At 38.5% G+C, this 22067-nt stretch overlaps 1 protein-coding gene across 2 annotated transcripts in view; it reads right to left on the bottom strand.

Moving 5' to 3' along the window:
• Positions 1-7703, bottom strand: part of zgc:77784 (roundabout homolog 2) — a 55266-nt gene extending 47563 nt beyond the window's left edge. For both annotated transcript variants that reach the window (XM_020654633.2, XM_020654643.2), the window contains exon 1: positions 7103-7703. In XM_020654633.2, the coding sequence (XP_020510289.2) occupies positions 7103-7157 (55 nt within the window). In that variant the 5' untranslated portion in view covers positions 7158-7703. The remainder of the gene's footprint in view (positions 1-7102) is intronic.
• Positions 7704-22067: the final 14364 nt, after the last annotated feature.

The raw sequence follows: 22067 nt of genomic DNA, 5'->3' as shown, positions 1-22067 counted from the left end.
ATCAAACACCCCTTGGGTCCAAGAGCCAAAGACCTTCTGTCAAGTCTCTATTTTATCTATTGTAATAAATAATTTCCATTGTTCACTTGTCTCCCCTGATTGACATACATCTATATTCTGTGGTAATCTCATCACTCAATTTGCCCAACAAAACTATCAATCTGCAAAGAAACACACTATTAGCCATTAACAATGGATAATCCTGTCATTGTTAATGGCAGCCATATTTGAGGCTTTTTTTTTTTGCTTTTGTGTGAAGTAACCTTTCTAGTGTTTAAGAGGTGTAGCTCTCGTCGTAATCTTGGTTGACAGCACATATTGTTAAGTCCTGGTTGCTTTCAGTTGGTTTGTCACTCTGAAAAATGCTTGTGCTCTCATTTAATTTGGTGCGTGCATTATTTGAATGATAAATTGTTTGAGAAACATCAAAAAGAACTTAAACGCCCCCATCTTTCAGACGGAAACTGAGAAAAAATAGATTATATCAGCAGCAGTTCTTTTCAATGACATAAAAGGTGATGGGATTATATTTGAGGCTTAATGGGTGCTTATTACTTGTAATTGCCTTTTCAGAAGGCAATTGTGACTGCAACAACTCTGCATTCAGTAGAAAGTCTTCACCACCTTGAGCATGACAGCAACACTTTTTCTTTCAGAGGAAAGGACATTTTCATTGCAATGTTGCCTCCATGACAGGAAGATTGTTGTGCAGTGGTTGAAAGCACCTTTCAGCGAGAGGAAACTCTGTCAGCCACACCTGTGACACAGAAAGGTAAACGTCACAGGCGATAATGGGGATGGTGCCCATAAACACGGCCCATTAGAGCCGGCAGTAAGGCGCTCAGAGATATCCAAGTGCAAGTGGGAATTTAAAAGTGTGACGTGATTTGTGTGGAAAAACACTAATCCGGGGCATTCTGGTGTGAAATCACTTTTAAATTTACAACGGATAAACAAGAAGGGAAGGACATCACCTCCTCCTGCAGCGGTTTCAGAACAATTTACAAAAACACAAGAAAAGAAGCTTCAAATACTTCTAATTTTGGTTCATTCAGGCGTACTCTTAAAACTCACAGCTTTGATTGATGTTTCTGTGATTAATAGTTTCAAAAGGAATAGCTATTTCAATTTACCGCACATTCACCATAGTGTTTTGTTTTGTTGTTGAAATGAAAGATTGCAGTCTCATCTAAGTGCACTGAGTTGTTTCTCAGCAGCAAATAAAAGAAATAAAGTACTACTGTACGGAGAACAAATAGAGCTAGATGACTTTAAAAGAAAAAACAGCAGGAGATCAGAGCAGATTTTGAACCAAACAGGAGTAAAAAAAAAAAAATAATAATAATGAAAAAATCTCTATGGTGTATTGATCCAAGAGGCTTCAATAAAAAGTCATAATACATTGTTAAACCAAGTAAAGTAACACGCATCGTCTTTGTGCCGACACCACATCAGAGCTGACGGATCAATAAAACTCTTTTAAACACATCTTAACTTCGAAGAACCTTGCAGTCCTTCGACGGGAGGGGCAGAAGAGAGCAAAGATAATCTATAAGAGTGAATGGCAGTCAACCTTGAGCATGCCGTCCAATGTGGAGGGGGGGGGGGGCCTTTGTGAATGAGAGCATGCCAGACTCATGCAAGGTTATCACTCTGTAATACACTCTCAAGGCTACACTGTGTACTAATGAATGTGTCAGGGAGAGAGAGGCAGAATATATTTATTCCACAGCTTCTCTTATATTCACAATGTGAAAGTGAGGATTTTCTATTTGTATCTGCCTTATATGCACTTCAGTCTATTAAACAGTGCTGCTACATTGAGCTGTTTGTAATGTTCTTACAGGTGAGACTCATTTAGGCCCTAACAACATCTTAATCAACATCCTTTTTAGAATTCTGGCTTAATGAAGGTGCGCTTCATTGTTAAGCTTCCTTTCTCTTGTTCATTTACTCTTCATGTGTTTGTTTTTTACCATGTAGAAAAATTGATTCAGGAATATTTTCAAGACTTTAAGCTCCAACGGGTAATGAGGAACTTTTAAAATACATGACCGTACGTAATGACGTTAATGTTTGATGCAGACCAGTAATGTTGTTTTCCTGTGCCTTGTTAGAGCTTATAACTATGTTTCAATTTATGCTTGAAGAGCTCATCGACTTTACAACTGCATGAACTGTTTTATGGGCCCTTGAATACTGCATGTAGAAAACCTTTGACTGTATAAAACATTAACATAATCCCAGTGACTTCAACTAGGTTTTACAAAAAAAGGAAATGAGCTCTTAAGACTAAAGACCACCAAGCTGTAAACATATTTATTGCTACTGTAAAGAATGGGCATTATAGTATAGGACCTAATGGGGATGCCTTGACTAGTGTAGCCAACCTCAAGTTGGCTTCCTTTTCCAACTCCGGAGGTTTCCACTTGTAGAGTCACAAACACAACATTGACCTTCCATCGCTTTTCAATCCAACAGTTGCTCATTTATGCTGACAAACCCTTTTCAGAAGGAGTCATCTTTCTGTCCACCTGGCAGGTGAAAATTATTAAGTTCACTCTCTTTTAGCTCTGTTTTTGGTCTCTACCAACAGCTGAGGGAAATACATGCCTTTTCTGTGGCTAAATGTGTCACCATTTAAGATGAGCAAGCTGCCAACTGTTTCAGTCTCTGCTGTTTCGTGGTGAGCAGTGAGGGCACTGTGGGGGTTTGAGAGCTTTTCAGAGCTGATGGCGTGACCTAACACAGAAAAGTCTCGGCTCAACTTGTAGAATTGCAAGTCATCTTTATATCTGCCCATATTACTTTACTATACATGGTCATTTGATACATTGTTATGATGTAAATAGTGACTCATTTTTGTACATATCAATAAGTAATAGTGGCTGGCAGTGATATAGTGTCCTTTTTGTCAAGACTTCAGTACATAAACTTAATTAATGAAGTGTGTTCAAGGGATGATAATGTGCGTGATGCTTTCTCCTCCTCTCAGAGCTTTGACTTAATTTATTCTAATCTGATCGTGTGTTTAAGGCGTACTTGCTGTGCTAATTGTCAAGATTGAATCTGATCTGTAATAATATATTTATTTATTCACAAAGAAAAAATTAATCCAGAGAAAGCAAGCAACTGCTGTCAAGTGAGAGCCTATTAGTACTGCATGCGGCTCTGATAGACATGCAATCGCATTGTCGCTAATTGCAAACTCAGACACACGCCCACATGTGTGCTCATGGCGTCTCCTACATTTCTGCCTCATTGAACTCCCAGAGTTAGCAGGCCAAGAGCTGAGGGGGTGATCAAGATCACGTCTTAAAACCCTGTTGATCCGAGCTGTATGTGGCGTTTCTTGGCTCCTAGCTGATGCATTGCATAACGAGGGGCGCTTTCATTAATTAGTGCGTCTAAATATTAACCTTGCATCGCCCCCCGGGGGGCAGAAGTGTACCGCTGTCACGCTAATGTGTGAAAACATCAAAGCCTCCGAGGGGACGTCTCTGTCTGGCTGCAGATTTTGTTGCCTTTTAGCGACAGCCAAGCTCAGAGCAAAATAAAACATACAAAAACCTGGACCTGTCTCCGCTCACAGCTTGATATCTGCTGAAATACACAACTACCTGTTAGGCAGACTGCTCAGAGTCTAACTTTCAGTGCAAGTTAAATTGAGACAGAAGCAGCTGGCTGGCAGCTTGTCTGAGGGGCTGGTGGCTGTCTGCTGAGATTTACTCGTGTCTTTTTCAATTTCAATTCATTTACATACTTGAAAAGGCCAAAAACATTCAAGGAGTTCCTGTGACATTGCCAACTAATCTCTGCGGAGGGGCGATAGTGTGTCACACAAACTACATTTCAAAGCGAAGAAGTCAGGTTTGAATTTCTTCTGGCAACAATCAAGGGTTTTTCAGCCTTTGTTTGGCGACCTGCCCGTAATCTCATCTCTGAATGATGTCATCGCTGACTGTACCAGAAGTGGGACATCATCTCCATACAGCGACATGACTCAAGCCTGTGGCACATTACAGGACGAACCAGCTCCTGCAGAGGTTTCATCACCCATGGTTGTTTCATCAAGAGGCACCGTGAGAGGCTTTAGTCAGCTGTCAGCCATGTTTGTCACAAAGTAATGAGCAGGAGACACAAATCCCCGGCTAACGGTTGTTTAGCATCGATTAGTTCCACACTCAGCTGAGTCTGAATGCAGCTCAAGATAACTAAGATTCAATGAGACGTATTAGGGTCCACACTGATGCCGTCTTAATTGAGATTTTATGGGTGTGTGTGTGTGTGTGTGTGTGTGTGTGTGTGTGTGTGTGTGTGTGTGTGTGGGAGACATAGCTGCAGTGTGAAATCAAATGCAATTTGTTAAGAGCACTTGTTGTTTGAGCACGCAATCACACGGAGCATTGAGAAAACACAAACAGAAACCCCAACCATGCTTACTAGAGCCAACAAGGAAAGATGTTATTAGCTGGACTCAACATAAACGAAACATATGGCGCTATAACGCTCCCATGTATTTTATTTCCTCCTTATGAAAACAACAGAATAAATTCCACAAGAGGGCTATTTGCTGAAACAAAACTCCCACTGAGTGCAAAAAGCCTGCTTAAATCCTCTTCTCTCAAGTATTTTTAATAAAAGACACATCACCCAACAGGAAGGCGAGGTATAATAGAGATAGGGATGAGAGAAAACCACATTAATAGGTGAAGGCAGATGGTGTGGGTGTTGAAAAGTGCCTTTAATGTTGAGAGGTGGCACCGGTTTAGACATAATTATGAGATAGAGTGAAAGGAAGGAAATATTACAAGTGGCCATTGAGCTCTGGATGTACAGTAAAATTATAATAGTATATCACTGAGGAGATGTGGAATATAGCAGTGGGCAAATTGGACAGGTGGATATATCGGCTCATATTTACTAATTCAAGATGTACAGTACATCAACCAATAAGTGGAAAGAAATAGTAGAAATGACACGCCAAATAAATTGAGTTTATTTGACAACTGTCATAGTTCTTTGAAGATGTTTAAATCAAAAAATGTTATATCAGAAATTGATAAAGGATGAATGGTTGAATAAGAAAGCCTTCGCTCATAGTGACAATCTCACAGTAAATCATTGCTTGATTCTGAATTTCCCCTTAGACAGTATTTTTAAAGCGCCTTCATTTATCTATTTATTTGTATTTTACAGGGACAGTGCAGGCTCTCTAGGCTGTGAGAAGGTTTTTTATGTGGCTGCTATGTCCAGGAGAAGATCTACGAAGCTATAAAATGAACTCGGTTGCAGGGGTCGCAAAAATGGACATAGAATTAGAGTTCCTCATAGGAGCTTAAAATGATTCAGCACACTGTTTTGGTTTTACGTCCCTCAGCTACTGTTTCACATCACTCTGGCTGCTTTTATTTAAGTCCCAATAGGCTGATGTTTTTTATGAAAAAGATGTTAAATTCTACTCTATGCCAACTGCCCACACCCGAACACCAGACAAACAAATTAAGCAACATGCTGGTGAAAAGTATACCTTTTAACAGCTAAAGAGGCCAAACAAACTCACTCAGGTGTCAAAAACAGAGCAAAAAGGATAGCATTCATATTTGACTAACTTTCTACAGATAGACAGGAACATGACCACAAACAAACGCTAATGCAGCTAAAGTATTTGGCAACCCCTGTTGTCAGGGGTCAGGGGTGGGCAACTGGCGGCCCCCATCAACCCTCAATGTGGCCCTCAGGTCAATTATTTGGAAACATGAAGAAAACTTGACAAAATCTGCCATGAATTCATGAAAACCAGAAATATGTCCATAATAATATTTGATCACTGGTATATGTTGAGTTAAATTTGAGACATAATCGACTGTAATCGTTTTTGTATACTACAATTTGGCCCTCTGACAGTGAGAATTAAATGAATGTGGCCCTTGCTGTGACCAAAGTTGCCCATCCCCGCTCTAAGTCATGAGTCGTCTGTATGTTTTCCCGATGTTCTTTGTTTTTGAAATATTTTTTAATTATTTGAAAAAACACATTTTTTTTTTTTATGAGCTATGTACAGTATTGAAGGCGCTATATAAATAAATGTATTATTATTATTATTATCACCTATTTTGAGAAAGGCAACTATGCTAACAAGTCACGAGCATCAACAAATAAATATAAATAAATAAAGCTGGTTTCCTCTGCCCCCACGTGGCCAAACATGTACTTTAGCTACTGGTGCACATGCTTATCAACTAACATGATACTTATAGGTTGATACATTTCAAGTATCAGTGACAGAAAATATGTGGTAGTACTCCTGATTGTAGACTGTTGGAACAGTGATTTTTAATGGTTTCATTTCCTGTTAAATCCACTCAGCTAACTCCAGATTAATTTGATTAAAAGACTAAAACAGAAAAACACATTTGATACAGAGTATTCTGTCTTTTATCTGTGTTAAAAGCCATATAATTTAATGTGACAATAAAATGAATAACATAACTGTAGTCAAACAAATTGTTTTTTTTCCCAAAGCCCTGTTTTAATTTGGTTTGGGATTAAAGGTCAGAATATAAAGCTGTTATAAGAGCAATGGTTAAAATTAAAAAAAACATAATCCCTTCCTGAACAGTAATCAAAATGAGCTTAAAAATGCATTTTTTAATAATACTGTATGTGTGCATCACCAACCCTTTTGGAGGAATGGGGAGAGGGTTGTGGGACTATGCCACTGTCACTGAGAGTTCATGTGCTAAAAGTGAGAGTTAAATGGTTTCACTTTGGCTACAGTGTGGAGCCTCTTCTGACCTCTCCAGCTGCGTAATGGCCCCCTGCGTGACCACCCCGGGACTCAGGGGGAAAGACAGACCAAATGTGCATTCCCCAGTGATAGCATACATTTCAGATCAATATATGTGTGTGTGATATTTCGTCATACATTTCATTTCAGGGGAGGACACATTCAGTAAACAGAGCTGACCGGGAAACATTTGAAATCAATCTTAAACCACGAGAAGACAAGTCAATGCGTAAAACAGTAGTGTGTTAAAGAGGAAAGAGAAACAATTTTGAAACACATTTCTGCTTTCATTATACAATTTTTTTTTGTTACCTGATGCGATGGTGATGAATGAGACCGTGACAAGTAGTAAATTTCCAAAGTTCATCTCCTCTCTCTCCTGGAGCCCCTTGACTTTGCGCTCAAATGATCAATTAAAACCAGACCTCTCCCGATCATTAAAACGCGCAGATTTGACTAAAAACATGAAAATCTGACGTGGATTAGAGTTGGAGCCTCAGCTGGAATATTTCAAGCGAGCAAAATCATCCCCAAAAAAAAAACAACTTTGATGTCACTCCCATGGACCCATGACAGCAGCAGGATGATCTTTAGGAGCAGCAGCAGCAGCACCGCCCCGGAGAAACCTAATAACAAAACTCAGCAGCAGCAGCAGCACTTCTTCATCCCCGCATGCTCACACACACACACACACAAACACTCACTCAAACGGAGGGACTTCTTTCTAAGATATACCGCTGCTACTGATTACAAAAAAAGAAATAGGTTTAACTAAATTTAGCCCGGTCATGAATAAAATAATTCCTCTCTCTGTCTGTGGCTCGGGCAGTTGCAGGTTGCAGCGTCAGTTTGAGCGGAGATGAGGTTGTGCACATGTCGCGCAGAGCTCCGCACTCACTGCTATCCGCACCAAATCCTCGCCAACCTTCAGGAGTCTGTTTTAAAGAGACAGGCACTACATCTGCCTCCCCCCTGTGTATGCATGTGTTCATGTGTTTAATCTCTTGAGCAAAGGATCTTAAAGGATGAAAAAAAAAAAAATCCTTACATGACTGCATGGCATAATATATAAATAATAAAGGAAAAAAAATGTGTACTATATCTCTTATTTAGGGTAAATATTGTAGTTAGGCTTTGAGTTAATGTAATCTTTTGTATGCTGTACATTTAAGTGTTATGTTTTATTAATATAAATATTTGAACTTGGGATACTCAAGTCATTCCAATACTTAGTTTGAGGTAAACTCCAGTTTTATTCAAACAGTCTTTTTTTAGAATAATGTTAGGGTTTTAGTTGGTGATAGAGTTGGACTCTGGTGGTGATGAGGGGTTGAACGTTCATGTTGTTTTAAAGGGGTCCCAATAAAAAAGAACGATATTTGGGTGTGAGGTTACATTTTGGAATCTTCAGGTTCTTCAGGTTTAAGTAAAGATTGCTAAATATATTTATCTTTGGGATAATACACCCAGGAGATTTAGAAACCTATCTTTCCGGCAAACGGCAAAGAACATCCACTAAGCCAAAAATAAATTCTGTTTTGTCCTTTATTCTTAAGTTCCTGGAGATATACTTAAACATTTTTATGATAAATGTTTTTGTTTTTTAGCCATAGACTGTGTATTAACATGGACGTAGTCTCTGTGCTGTCACCCAGCGTTTTCTGAAGCAGACTTTTGAAGCATTAGCGGTTGCCATATTAGAAATCCTAACTGAATTAACTTTTGTTCAACCACGTAACAAGCACAGAGCTTGAGCTGAGGCGTGCATAAGTGCCTGGACAAACGGCTACAACGTGTCCACTCACCAGTCAGATCAGCCGCATTCCTCACTATAAATAACTCTAAGCCTTCATAAAATTAAAATGGATGAGTTGTTGAAAAATTCACCCAGTACAGTCTGTGCCAATAAAGGAATGAGATATTCAGACCAGTCTGTAAACATGTTTATGTCTGATGTGAAAGTGAGCATTTGAGAATGAGTGTTAATGTGATGTACAGATCTTTTGGAGCCAGCCTCAAGTGGACCCTTGAGGAACTGCAGGTTTTTGCACTTCCACATTTGGATTCATTTCGTAACACCGGACGTTGCCACTTTTATTTAACAAAAAACGTCTTTTCTTTTTTTGAATTTTCCTTTCACAGTGTTTATGGTTTTGTGTCTTTCTTCTTTATTTGTAAACTATTTAAACCCCTGACTCTTATTTCTCATTTCTAATATCACGTGTGAGCCTTATCATATCATATTATTACTCTTTTCAGCATTTGCTAGTAGTCTTCACTTGCATGCATTTGTTATGTTACAGACTTTATCTTCCTGCTTTGACATGAAATTGTTGCTTTTGTGGTTCATCATTTAATGATACATAATGTCTAATGAGCCTTTAAATCTTTCCAAGCAGCTCATATAGCATCCTCAAATATTGTATTCCTTCCTTCTAACGCTCCAAGAGTACAAAAATATAATCTCTTATTTCCATGTGGTCTGTGGTCTGTGGCTTGATTGCATTGTTCAGTGAGTAAATTTATTAAAATGAAGAAAATCTCAGAACAAAAAGGCTGATTAATACAGATGCTTGCCAAGTAGATGGATTTTCTGGCGTTTAATCTTTCTGTTGACTCTAATGCAAGGAGACAATATATGTTACATTTTTGGAAATGCTATCATGTACTGTTATTATACACTTCTCTCACGATTGGTGATTGTATGCTGCTAATCCCACTGCAGAACAATATCGACATTTCAAGGCAACGGTTGCTATCATGGTCACTTCTGATGCTGATAAAAAAGATAGTGGAGAGCACTGATTGTGTATGCTAAGGGTCATTGTTGCAGTCCTGCTCCTCTCTGATTTATTTAGCAGCTGTTGTTTCACACCCACTCCTCCACAATCTGGCCCCGCTTTTGGTCTGGTCTTCCTCTTGGGGACTTGTGGACACACACAGCTCCCTTGGGGGTATGATCTCTGTTTCCCCAACCCCACCCCACCTCCACCCTGCACCCCCACAGCACAGAGCAGACTCGTTCCTCGGTGCCATTGCTTCTTGTCCTCATTGTCTCTGTGTCAGGCTGTGAGAGAGGACGACATGATAGAGAGTGACTTTTGGACGGTGAGACGCCTGTTCCCCTTTGTCCCTCCTAAATAGGATTGGAAATTGGGCAACAGAAGAGGAGTCCAGATGTCTGCTGCGAGGTGTGACACAAAGAGGGGCCCACAATGGCTTCAATCTCGACCTCGGTGGAAGTGTGTTACTTATTAAGGGCCTCAAAGGCTAAACGGGTATAAAATAGAGGCATCTCAACAGGAGAGTGGTTGTCGCTTGAGAGCGGTGGTCTTATTTTCGACTAAAAAAGCTCAGAGAAGTCAGCAGGAGATATTCAGATGTCACTGCATGTGGCACCGCTAATCAGCATACACAGGTTTCTTTATGGCTTTAACAAAAGCCCTTTTTTTCTTTTCAGATGGCTTAAGTCTTCTTTTAAATGTTACATTATGGAAAAAAAATGGAAACTGAAGCTCTTCTATGCGGTTTCAACTATCTTTCATTTAAATTAGCATTTTGTTTCTGTCAGAACTTTCTAACTTTGACATCAATCATTCGTTTTTAGAATCAGTCAGTTGTCGATGTTGACAAAAACAAGAACTTAATTTCATGTTCCGAAGTTAAAGATGTGTGTCTTGACTAATTCTTCCACCCAGACCTCCTGGCTACATGGCATTCTTGCTCCATAAAAAATGTCATCTGACTTCTGATCTTTTGCTGGGTTCATTATTATTGTTAATTGTGACTAGAATGTACACCCTTCAGGTCCCTTGTTGAAAAGAAAAGGGATTGTCCCTTAGGGAGAGTTGGACAAGAAGATAAAACATCTGTCACTTTCAGATGAGTTTGAGGACAGGAGACAATTAGTTAAATTTAGCCTATAATGGAAACAGAGGAAAACAGTTGACAATCCAGTGACACCACAAACACATCATCAACAAGTTATGGATTGTTTCATTCACATAAAAACTAAATAGTGGCTTTAAAGGAAGTAATTTGCCACACTCTTTCTTGTGTGTTTTCCCAGAGTCTCCTGGAAACAAAACCCCAACATAATTCTTAAAACTATTCTTCAGGTTTTAATGTATTTATGGAGCATTTCAGAGATGAACCAACAATCTGGCTGAAATAGTTAGAAAGTTAAATCAATAGATACTTTATTGTCATGCAACAAGATTAAGTTTAGCAACAATCAGCTCTAAAGCATAAAATATATATAGCTGAACATACTGTAGATAAATAAATAGTAATAAACACTAAATAATAAGAATTATTCTCAGTGGTTCAATCCCTACATTTGTCATTGTGATAGTTAATGCACCCACTACAGTGTTGAACTTTTATATTGCCCCTTTCTTGATTTTGTGTCTTTTTTTGAAGAAGACACTTGGGGGCTTTTTTCTACTCCCTGTAGGTGTATGTTTAAATTTGTGTGTGTGTGTGTGTGTGTGTGGGTTGACAGTACAGCGGGGTACAGATGGTGGGATGTGGCAGTCTGTCTGACTGCGGTGAAGAATGTGAAATTCAGCTGTCGGCCTCTTGCCCCCTGGCTCTGACCTTATGTGCCTCTGATCACCGTCTGGCTCCATCTCATTATGGGCAACTCCATATTGCTTCACTCTCATAGTGCAGCCATAACAATTACTATGCAAAAAAAACTCAAAAACATCTCCAAAAGCAGTGATTGTAGCTCCTCTCGGGGCATGCATTTATCACTAATTAGGCCTTGTTATCGCTCTTTAGGTGGTCAAGGGTCTTGGCTGCTGACCTGCTAAGATTCCTTGTCAGCAGATTTCATTAGTCACGGAGACGGGGCTTTTGTTTCCCTTTGGTGCATGTGTGGATGCATGTGTGTGTGTGGGCTAGTGCAAAGGACCTTCAGATAGCCGGGAGGACTCCAGAGTTTATTTATAGGCCGGGTGTCACAGCAGTGCAGGGCCAACAGCAGCAAGTCATTTACATCCAATGCACCAAAGTGCCAAGGTAAGCAGCCGCTACTGTCAGTGCAATATTCAGCTGAAAGGCTCAGCTATATATAATTTTTTTTATGATTTGGGGCCCTCTCCAGCAGAGGGAGCAGTACATGGCAGTACAGCTGCTACTCCTCTGTCACATAGTCTAAGAGTTGTTTGTGGGACTGGAGGAGCCCTGGAGGAGCCCTGACTCCTGCTGCTTCTGATGAACAGATATAATGAGCCTGTAGAGGCTGCTCACAGAACAGCACACTGTGTGATAAATGATACAGCTCCTCTAAACACCTTTCCTCCTTTTTTTAAATTCTAAAAGTAAATTTGAGTGGTCCTGACAGATACTCCTGTATGAAAGCAAAATAGAAGCGTTGCTTTCATTTCAAATGTTTTCTTTAACTACTGAATCTACTTTCCCTTCACTCTGAAAAGACACATATTTGTAGTTTACTCTGCACTAGATTTAGTGTGGAAGCCAAGGTCAGACAGCAGAAAAAGTTGATGAAGGCAGTCATGATTAAATTAAAATTGCAAATGATAACTTTGATGATAAATGATGACATAAAACATATACCATACCATACCGTATTAATTTTGTCAAAGGGTTTGACTGAGGAAGTCTTTTCTTAATTTTGACTTTTATTATGTTCACGTTTTAATCTCATAATTCTGACTCATTAAGCAAAATGTTGAGCTCTAATCCCATATTTTGACTCACATTTTCATAATCACATCTCAAAATTTCCACAATTAAAAAAAAAAATCATTTTCAGTTTTTGTTTTGAATATGTGCTTCAGATTCCATAACTTGAACCCACGTATGTTTATGTTTATCTCCCAATTTTGAAGGAGTATATGAACACAGTGACTTCTGAGCTTTTCAATTATTTGCCTTATTTGAGTTTTTCTGTTAAAAGTTGATGTAATACATATTTAAATGTTGATCAAATTTGAATGTTGACATGCTAGTTGGGTTTATCTCACTGTTGTATCTACTGGTAATCTTTACATTTGATCACACAATATTGACCTAGTGTGTAACTTTTTACTTTTAACCCCTTCATTTTGCATTAAAGTTTTTAAAAACCAAAAAAATCCAGTTTTACAGTGTTTTTGAACACATATTCGGGTAACCTGAGTGTCTATGGACCCACAAAATGTGAAATAAATCCATCCAGTCCTTTGTTTGTGGTCTACATAAGTCTTACAACACCCAGAAAAGTTCTCAGTTTCAAATTTGCTCAACTTGTGATGTCACAAGTTGGATTCTGGTAAAAAAAAAAATACCCTCCCCTCTCCTGATATCTCCACCCATGGACTCCACCTCCAGCCTAGAACAAAACTTTTGCGCAGGTCTGCCATTTTTTTTTTCTTGCTACAGAGAAGTGATGTATACCGGGAAAACTCAGAGCGGGCTCATTGCATTTAAAGAGACACACACACCAAAACTGAGCGTTCAGAGAAAGCTGGTTTATACAGGGTCACAAACCTCCTCTGGTGCTTGATTCATGTTATATTTTGACCGAAGCACAGCACAGATGTTTCATTTAGACCACAGGAGACTGTTTGTAAAGGTAGAAAAGGGGTATAATATGTCCTCTTTAACACGTTTTTTTTTTTTTACTTCATATGTGAAAATGTATTCTGGATTATTTTGTCCAAATGGGACTATTTACCTCTGCAATTGTATTCTGGTTAAACAAAGTGACCATGACAGGGCACTTTCTTCATTATCCTATCTGTATCACATTATTTACCTCTTTTTTTGGTAGAAATGAGCTTCCATAGTTTAGTTAGTAATGCTGAGCCTCACTTGAATGCTTGCTTTTCCCTGATGCAGTGTGCAAAAGCAATGACATCATACACGCTCAATCATAATTTACTCATGTATTTGCATGCATATTCACAACTTCATTAATTAGTAATTGCCTGTTCTTGCACATCAGGCTGCTCTCAGCTTCACGCTACTATTCATGCCTTTGTAATTGATATAATGATAAAACATGTCGTATCAGCCAGCTTTGTTTGTTGTTCATGAATCTGAACTTGGAAGGTGTTCTGTGTTGTTTAGAGAAAAATATCTTACAATAAGAAACTGTAATTTTGTTGGTGTTGTTTCATTGAAAGTGTGTGTGTGTGTGCGTGTGTGTGTGTGTGTGTGGGGGGGGGGGGGGGGGGGGTGTCAGAGACAGTGAGATTAGATGTGATTTGCTCCTCAAACAGCAATGATTCTGGTTTCTGCAGAAATGAAGGGGAAAAGACTTCTCAGTTTCCAGATCTTCAGCCACTGATTGCTTGGTACAAATAGATCTCTTGTGTAATTGCCACTTGTGCTTGAGAGCTCATTTATCTTTCCTGCAACATTACGTCACACAGTCTCAAGTCTTTCATTTCCTCTAACTTTCTGTGTGGAACATATTTGACATCTTTTGCATCTGCTATATTCTTCTACATTCAGAGGTCATTTTTTAAAGATGTTTACACAGGGATAACCCCTGTCCTTGTATACTTTTACAAATGTATTCTGTATTCATTAGGGAAGTACAGCACTCCAAGTACTGTGAACAACCCTGTGTGGACATTTGCTAGGACCTTATTCCAAAGTCCTTTCAATAAAAGTATTGAAAAGAGGGAGTCAAGGAGATAGGAAATAGCATGATTTCATATTGTAAGTGGCTGTCAGAGCAGCAGCAGATTCCAGTGAAGGCTCTGGGGAGTCCTCTGCTGGTCTGAACTCATAACTGCACATATTTCCTGAGAGATATCAGAGCCACAAGAGTCAGCAGAAGTGCCAGCACAAATTGGGGTTTTTTAAATTGAGTTTTAGCTATAGTAGATTGGACACAGTGGTGCTCACACCAGATGTCAAATGTCAAATTCACCCATAAAAACATCTAGCTGTAAAAAAGATAAAGCCTCTCTGAAACACAACCTCAGCAACAACATGGACAAAACCATTTGGAGCAATACTTCACTTACCATAAGGCCAAAAGCAGGGCAGCAACATCAATCATCATTATTCATTCAGTGAAATTAAACTATAACCTTCACAATTTTCCACAAGTCCTCCTTGATGTATTCACATCAGTCAATGTTGCAGCATTCCAAACCTGAAAGTGGGTCAGACAGTACAAGATCAATCAAATCAACCAGGGCCAACCTTGGACAAAAGCTAACTTGTGTATATGTGAACAATAATGTTTAAGACATTGAGCTTGATAGTAACCATGCTGCCATGAAAACATGAATGTCAGAGTTTGAGTATTTGAGAGAATACAAGAGAGCGTACTGTGGACCTGAAACTGGCTAAAACATGAAAGGCTTGCACAAGGGACCGTGATTGTTTGTCCATTTTTGGCTACTGTAAAAACATGTTGGTACGACATGGCAGTCTCCATCCAAGATGACCTTCTCCATCTGTGGGTATAAAGAACTCATTATCAGGTATATTAAATAAAACTATTCTTGAAGAATGTACACTGATAAAACCTATTCAGGAAAACTACACACTCAATTCCTGCAAAATAAATCCCCATAAAACGTACGGACTGGTCCTTCAATGGAGAAGATAATAAACCAAGGATAATATTTTCAGCAATTGGTAATAAGGTAATCATTTGCTCAAAATTCCCAATTTGTTTTGTATCTATCAGTTATGATAATCTTTAGAAAAACATATTTTAAAACGCACTTCATGGGAGAACTCAGCTGAAGCTCCACTCTGCTCTGTGGTTCTGTTACTGGGGACACATGTGTTGTCATCATTGTATCATATTATCAAGGATTATATCAACACAAACAGGAAATGTCATTTTTTAATGCAGATTTTGTTCATCATCTGTCTCAGCATGATGTCACCTTCTTTTGAATGAAACTCATCATGAGATGGCGAGTCAGAGCCTCCTCTCTAGGCTGCTGTTATTAAAAAAACATGGAGCCACAGTCTTATCTAAGATATACAATGACAGCTGGCGAGGTTCAGCTGTGGTTTGTTGTATTTTTGCACGTCTTTTCATGCTCGTTTTGTTGTCTGTAAATCCTAATCCTGTAGGAGAAAACATTTTTTTCTCACTGAACGACCTGGGTTCAGATGTGGGAAAATAAAATCCCCAGAAAAGGGTTTTGTTATGGTTCTGGCTCTCTTTTGTGAAGAGCCACAGCAGCTGTCATAAAACAGATGCAATGCTAGCATGATGCAAATTGGCAATTAGGATTTAAACAGTATCACCACTGTTTTCAGCCTGTGAATATGATCTTGTCGAGCCATATCACGGCAGAAGGACAAATTGGTCTCTGTGCTCCACAATCACTTTATTTGGTGCCATTTTCCTCTGATTTTACCCTCAGTGTGGTAAATAAAAAAAGTTAGTCTATACTTCTGTGTTCCACATTGTGAATCTTTTTTGAATCAAATACAGATAGCTCAGTAAACATTTGACGTTGAAAATCTAGCCATAGTTCAAGGTATATCAAATTTGATAACTCATTCTCAACAGCATCCAAGTCAGTAGCTTAAGTTCCTAGCTTAAAGTCTTCTAGGAATTCTTGCCTGTCTCACCAATAAGCTATAGAGCTTATTTGTCAATTTAGCCTACCCTAGTCAGCAGGCTGACAGCCAATTGTTGGATGAGAAATTAACACTTTTCCTATCAGGAAGGTAATTTTGGCTTTCCTGTCAGAAAAGCTTATGTAGTTGGCTAGGCTGACTTGCTAACTCAGCATTGGCTAACTGCAATGATATCTTTGATTTCATGCTTTTATATCATCTTGCTTAGTGAGCTCACTTGTTAGCGTGGCCTAGTTAGCTGACTGCCTTGCTAACCATGCTGTTTAGGTTAAGGTACTGTTAGCTGGGAGTGTTTGCCTTTCCGATTGAATTGTGTTACATTGTCAAATAATGTTTTTAGCTGAAAAAGGGCTGAATGAAAAGTTAGCAGTCGTCTCATGCTTGCCAGTGTATTTGATATGTTGTATTAAGCTGAAATATAGCCCCATTTCCATTATTTTTTAAATTCATTGACTTTTTCGTAATTGATCGATTGGGAAGCAGCTGGATGACACTAATTTGTCAGATTGAATCTTGAAACGCATCACAACAACATTTGAGCTTGAGCAGAAAAAAAAGATCTTAAGACTCTAGCTCAGACAAGGTCATCTTTGTTTTTCCTTAAGTTAGCACAAATCTGATCCCTGTATTGGCGGCAGAGAGTGATAAATGACAGAAGGTCCATTACACGGAGGGCTCATATCACCAAAAACGTGGCAGACATCCAGCCTCACACACAAACAGCCTCAGAGATTATTCAGCGGCCTGACTGTCACGGCGCTCTGCAGCGTTCTCCCCAGCTGCACAATATGAGCGTGTCAGTGTGACTTCTAAATTTTTAATGGAAATGTTGGAAGGAAGCAGTCGATGTCCACAGCAAAGTAATGGCTCCAATTTCACAGAGAGGATTCTTCAAGCCATACTGTCAACTACAAGCATCAACATTTCCAGCACGTTTTTGGTGAGAAGAGAAAAGCTTTGTAGCAGAGAGAGGAATCATTTAAAATAATTCAATAAAAAAGATAGGCTATGCAGGTTCAAGTTTAATATTATTTTATGACACAATTTTATTTTTTAAGCTGTTTATGCCTTTATTTATTTGGCCTTTTCAAAATGCAAATCATTTTAGTTAAAGTCTTCTAATGGCTGGTAGCTTCACTGTTACTTTTCTGTCTGTGAGATTTTTATGTGAGTAAGCATCAAAGTTTTGTCCAGCTGGATAAATTTAGCATTTTTTATTTTACCATTTAACATGATTCGCTGCGGAGGTCACTGAAATAATCACAGTCCAACAGTGCTGAGATCCAGTGTAGGTGGATTTGAATGTCAACCAAATGTCAACCTCTGTGTTACCATGTTCTGCTGTCATGCTGTAGCACAATGTTCGACAATACAATGATTAACTAGACTTTTTAACTCATTATTATTCCAACTGAATCAGCTCAAAAGACACATTGCTAACTACAAATCAGTACCACAAACTGAAAATCCTCTTAACCTGATTCTTCATGCAGTGTACTTGAAGCTAACTGTACTCATAGTTAAGAAGTCAGTATTAAACCTACAGTGACTGTAGCTGCACTGTTATACTGTATCAAATGGAAATCATGTAGGCTAGATACTGTATTTGTGTCGTGACAAAAAAAAATCATCCTGCTTTCGTTAAATATTTGAGCAGCACAATTTTGTCTGGATTGAAATTTGTCAATTACCATTTGTTGATTTTGTCTTGAAATGTTTGTATAAACATTCATGTTCAGCCTCTACTGTACATGAGATGAAACAACTACGGTGACTCTGTTCATTTCAATCTATCTTCCCTGCAATATCAAAGGCATTTACTGCTCTTCAGCCACAGCTGTACATTGTGACAAGTGCTATGCAACAAATGTTAGATTTCTAACGTGTCTACTTCCTAAGATAATAAACATGAAACACATCATTAACTTTACCCTGTGTTTCTTGTTTGCAAATTGAATTCAGCATTCAGCAAAAACACCACTTTTCCAAAATAAAGCATCAAAGGAGTAGCTAGCACGACTACAGAATCAAAGTGATTCTTTTCATTATCAAAATGGACAATGTCCGAAGAACGCGATACTTAAGCAGAGGACTTGGGTATAAAGTTGATTCTAAGTTTTAACATAATCCCTGCTTTAAGAAAAAAAATTAAAACTCCTGGAAATTCTGTCGCATCTTACTCACAAACAGTATTTGTGAAAATGGTGCTTCTCGAATGTGAATCAGAAGCACAAACAGAGCTTATGGTTCTATAAATAACCTTTCATGAATGACGATAAGGGATCCAGTCAGCTTGTGATAACAGTCTGAAATGAGACCATCACATGTGATATATAGAGTATCAGCAATTCAATCCTCAGCACCATCGTTCTGCAATGAAGTGTAGGTTGAAAAAATGCTCTAGGCTTTAGTTTGAGAAAAGATCATCTTTTTCTGAGTAAGGTTATAAATATTTGGTTACTTCTGCATGATTTTGAACAAATTAACAATGTGGAACAGTTGGCTTTCTACTTGGTTAGGAATAAATTGGCTCAAGGATGGATGGGTGACAGAGAGAGGTCAGACATATGAGAGATGTACTCATAATGTTGGTTTTGAATGAGCTCGTGAATGAAAATAATGTAGATGTACAGCAGTGTTACGCTTTTACAAACAACTGAAAAACTTCAACAGCCCGATTAAACATAGAAATTATAAGTAATGAATATATTACTAACACATACACTTACATAATAAGTATTCCCTTTTGAAACTAATGTCAACAAAATTAAGTCAAGTCAGAAAAAGTTGATTCAAATATGCAGTATATTAGTAAAAATTAGAATGTAGACTTTAAAAAACATCTAATATAATAATATCAGTAATTCTATCTTCACCCAAATCATTCGCCTGTAATCATTTTCATGGTACTTATTAAAATTTGCATTGTGGTTTGTTACCAAGACGATGAACAACATAATTCATTTTACAGAAAGCATCTTCTGGAAGTTTGCTGCCCCAGTGGTCAAATCCGGTCTATCACAGAGACACATGTTTGATTCTCACCGTGGCCTTTCATAAGAGGACATCGCATGTTCTCACTGTGCTCTCACGTTGTTTCCTCTGGGTGTTTCCCTCCTCTGTCCAGGTTAGGAGTAAAGACTAAAGCTGCCAACAGGTACAAGCATGAGCGTGAATGATTGTCTGTCAATCTGTATTAGCGCTGAGAGGGACTGCTGACCTGTTCACAGTGTGTTACCTGCAGCACATTCTCACTGCTAAGGGAAAAAAAAAACAAGAAGTGGAGATGATGAATAAAGGCGCAGAGATTCCATACTGTGCTACAGGTGTTTACCACTAGATGGCACAAAAGAACCAACAAATCTGAACTCTGCACTTTGTAGGAAAACAAGTTATTCATAATTTTCACTGTTATTATACAGCAGAAGAACACAAAGAGTCCAGGATATCCAGAAGCAGACTGTCAAGGCTGAGCTAACAGCATCTCAGCCAACTTCAACAATAGACGCATTCAAAAGTTCAGCGGGGAGTGTTTTACCTAAAGATAGCGGCTGGAAGTGTCACAAATCAGAGAGATACTGAAGAAATCCAACACAGGCACATTTGTCCAACAACGATTCGCTTTGGATACTTCATTGTGATCATTTAAGCACAGGTGTTGGTGGAGCAGTCTGCAGCATTTTTCTTTTTTTTTGTTGCTGAATTAATTTTTGAAATGTACCTGACGAGCTGAAAATGCAGCTCATTGAAAAGGAACAGGGCTGCAGACGCCTGAACATGCAAGCTGTGCAGGTTCATAACAGTGCTTCTTTCACACTTAAGGAATCAATTATTCACACACAGCGGTGACGATCTTATTTCTAATGTAGAAGTCTCCTACGTTTACACGCACTCCCCTGCACAAATATATAAGAAATAAGATGATGTGAAATTAAAGGCAGCAGGGTTCAGACAGGGGGCCTACAGCCAGACCAGCACAGGACTGGGATAACACTTCTTGGTTGTGATTTTACCGTCCTTGTACACACATTTGCATGAAAACACTATTTCTAATGTGGTGTTGAAAAGTTTATCACGCCTTGTGCCAATTTATTTTTGTGCTTACCGTACTGCCGGTAAAATATATATTAATAAAGTAAAAATAGCTTTAAGGAGTTTTTCAAGAAACAGACTTCAAAACTCTCTACAAATAACTCAAAACTATCATGTGTTTTCATTGTTAAAGTTTACTCACTGAACTTTCTTTAGGCCACTATATTAAGCATTCATATAGAAAGTACCTGATAGGATTATTTGTTTTCTGCTACATATGTATACACATCCCCTATTTTCCCGGAAAATTACTATAGTTTTGGTGCCATTAACATGTTTTGCATCCAGTGTTCATTTTAAGATTAACACAAGAAACATCAGCTCTGCCCAGCCTCCAAAATAACCATAGTCAAGTTGACACCTCTCTGAAACAGTTTTAGAAAAAAAAAGATGTGTTTATGTAATGTAGGAATAATGTTTCTAATACTTTTATTCCCTAGATAATAATGACAGTCATTTCATGGGTGATCCATGAACCATTACCTTTGTCCACAGTTGGACCCTGCATGTAGGTCTATTTTTGCACATTTAAGGTACAAGTAATCTCTTTAGAGGTTAAAATACTTATTATAGTGAGAGATGGAAAAGAGAAAAAAATACAAAGAAAATAAAATCAATAGAGGAAGACAGTAGACAGTAGACAGCAGGTTCCATTATGGCAACATCAATAAGTCAGAAGTATAACTGCCTGCCAGACAGTACCTCCATTGAAGCAGGTATTTTAAAATAACAACACCTGCATGTCTGTTTTAATGTGTCTGAATGAGGGTTTCATGCGTGTTTAAATGTGAACTTCAATGCACGCAGAAGCGCAGGAACTGCTTTAAGAAAACACCTTGATCTTAATATGATGTAATAAATCCATTATGATCCATTAAAAATACCGCACATCGACCCACCTGCATTAATATTTTACCTGGCGACCCATTTATTGTGAGCCAGACTAACATTACAATGTAAAATTCCACAGAAGCTCTTGTTCCCTTGTATAAGTGGCTGCACAGTGCGGTCCTGTGAGACTGTTACCTGTGATGCTGGAGTCTCCCCTGAATAAATCTTGTAATATTTCTGGTAATGCATGAGGATTGAGTTGATGTTACATTCATTCAGTACTAAGTGTATTTGAGTGTTGTCCTGAGTTAACTTTATTATTTCAATGTTCACAGACAAAATAGAAGTCGTATATTCCTTAACTGAAGTCACAATCAACAGAGACTAAAGGCAGGAATTTTAGTACACCCAATTCATTGCATGTTCTCCTAAGCAGGAAAAAGTTCCCCCGTTGTTGTTACTTTATTTGGTAAACAATAACCTTAAAAATGTACCAAATAACCATCAGCACAGCTGTGTTAGTTTATTTGGTTAATAATAAGTTTAAAAATGTACTTAAATAACCATCAGCACAGCTGTGTTAGTTTAGTTGGTTAATAATAAGTTTAAAAATTTACTTAAATAACCATCAGCACAGCTGTGATTTGGACATAACGGCTAGGCCGTAGGCCCAGTGCAAAACATAATCACAGCTGTGTTAATATTCAGTTCAATATGACGACCTCAAGTGTGACATCGCCTGTACACAACACTTCTACATGCAGTACACGAGGTAAAT

Source organism: Labrus bergylta, chromosome 11 (genome assembly GCF_963930695.1).
Source record: "Labrus bergylta chromosome 11, fLabBer1.1, whole genome shotgun sequence".
In the NCBI taxonomy this organism is placed as follows: domain Eukaryota; kingdom Metazoa; phylum Chordata; class Actinopteri; order Labriformes; family Labridae; genus Labrus; species Labrus bergylta.
Note: the sequence above shows the minus strand (reverse complement) of the source record. Positions and strands in the feature narration are given on the sequence as shown.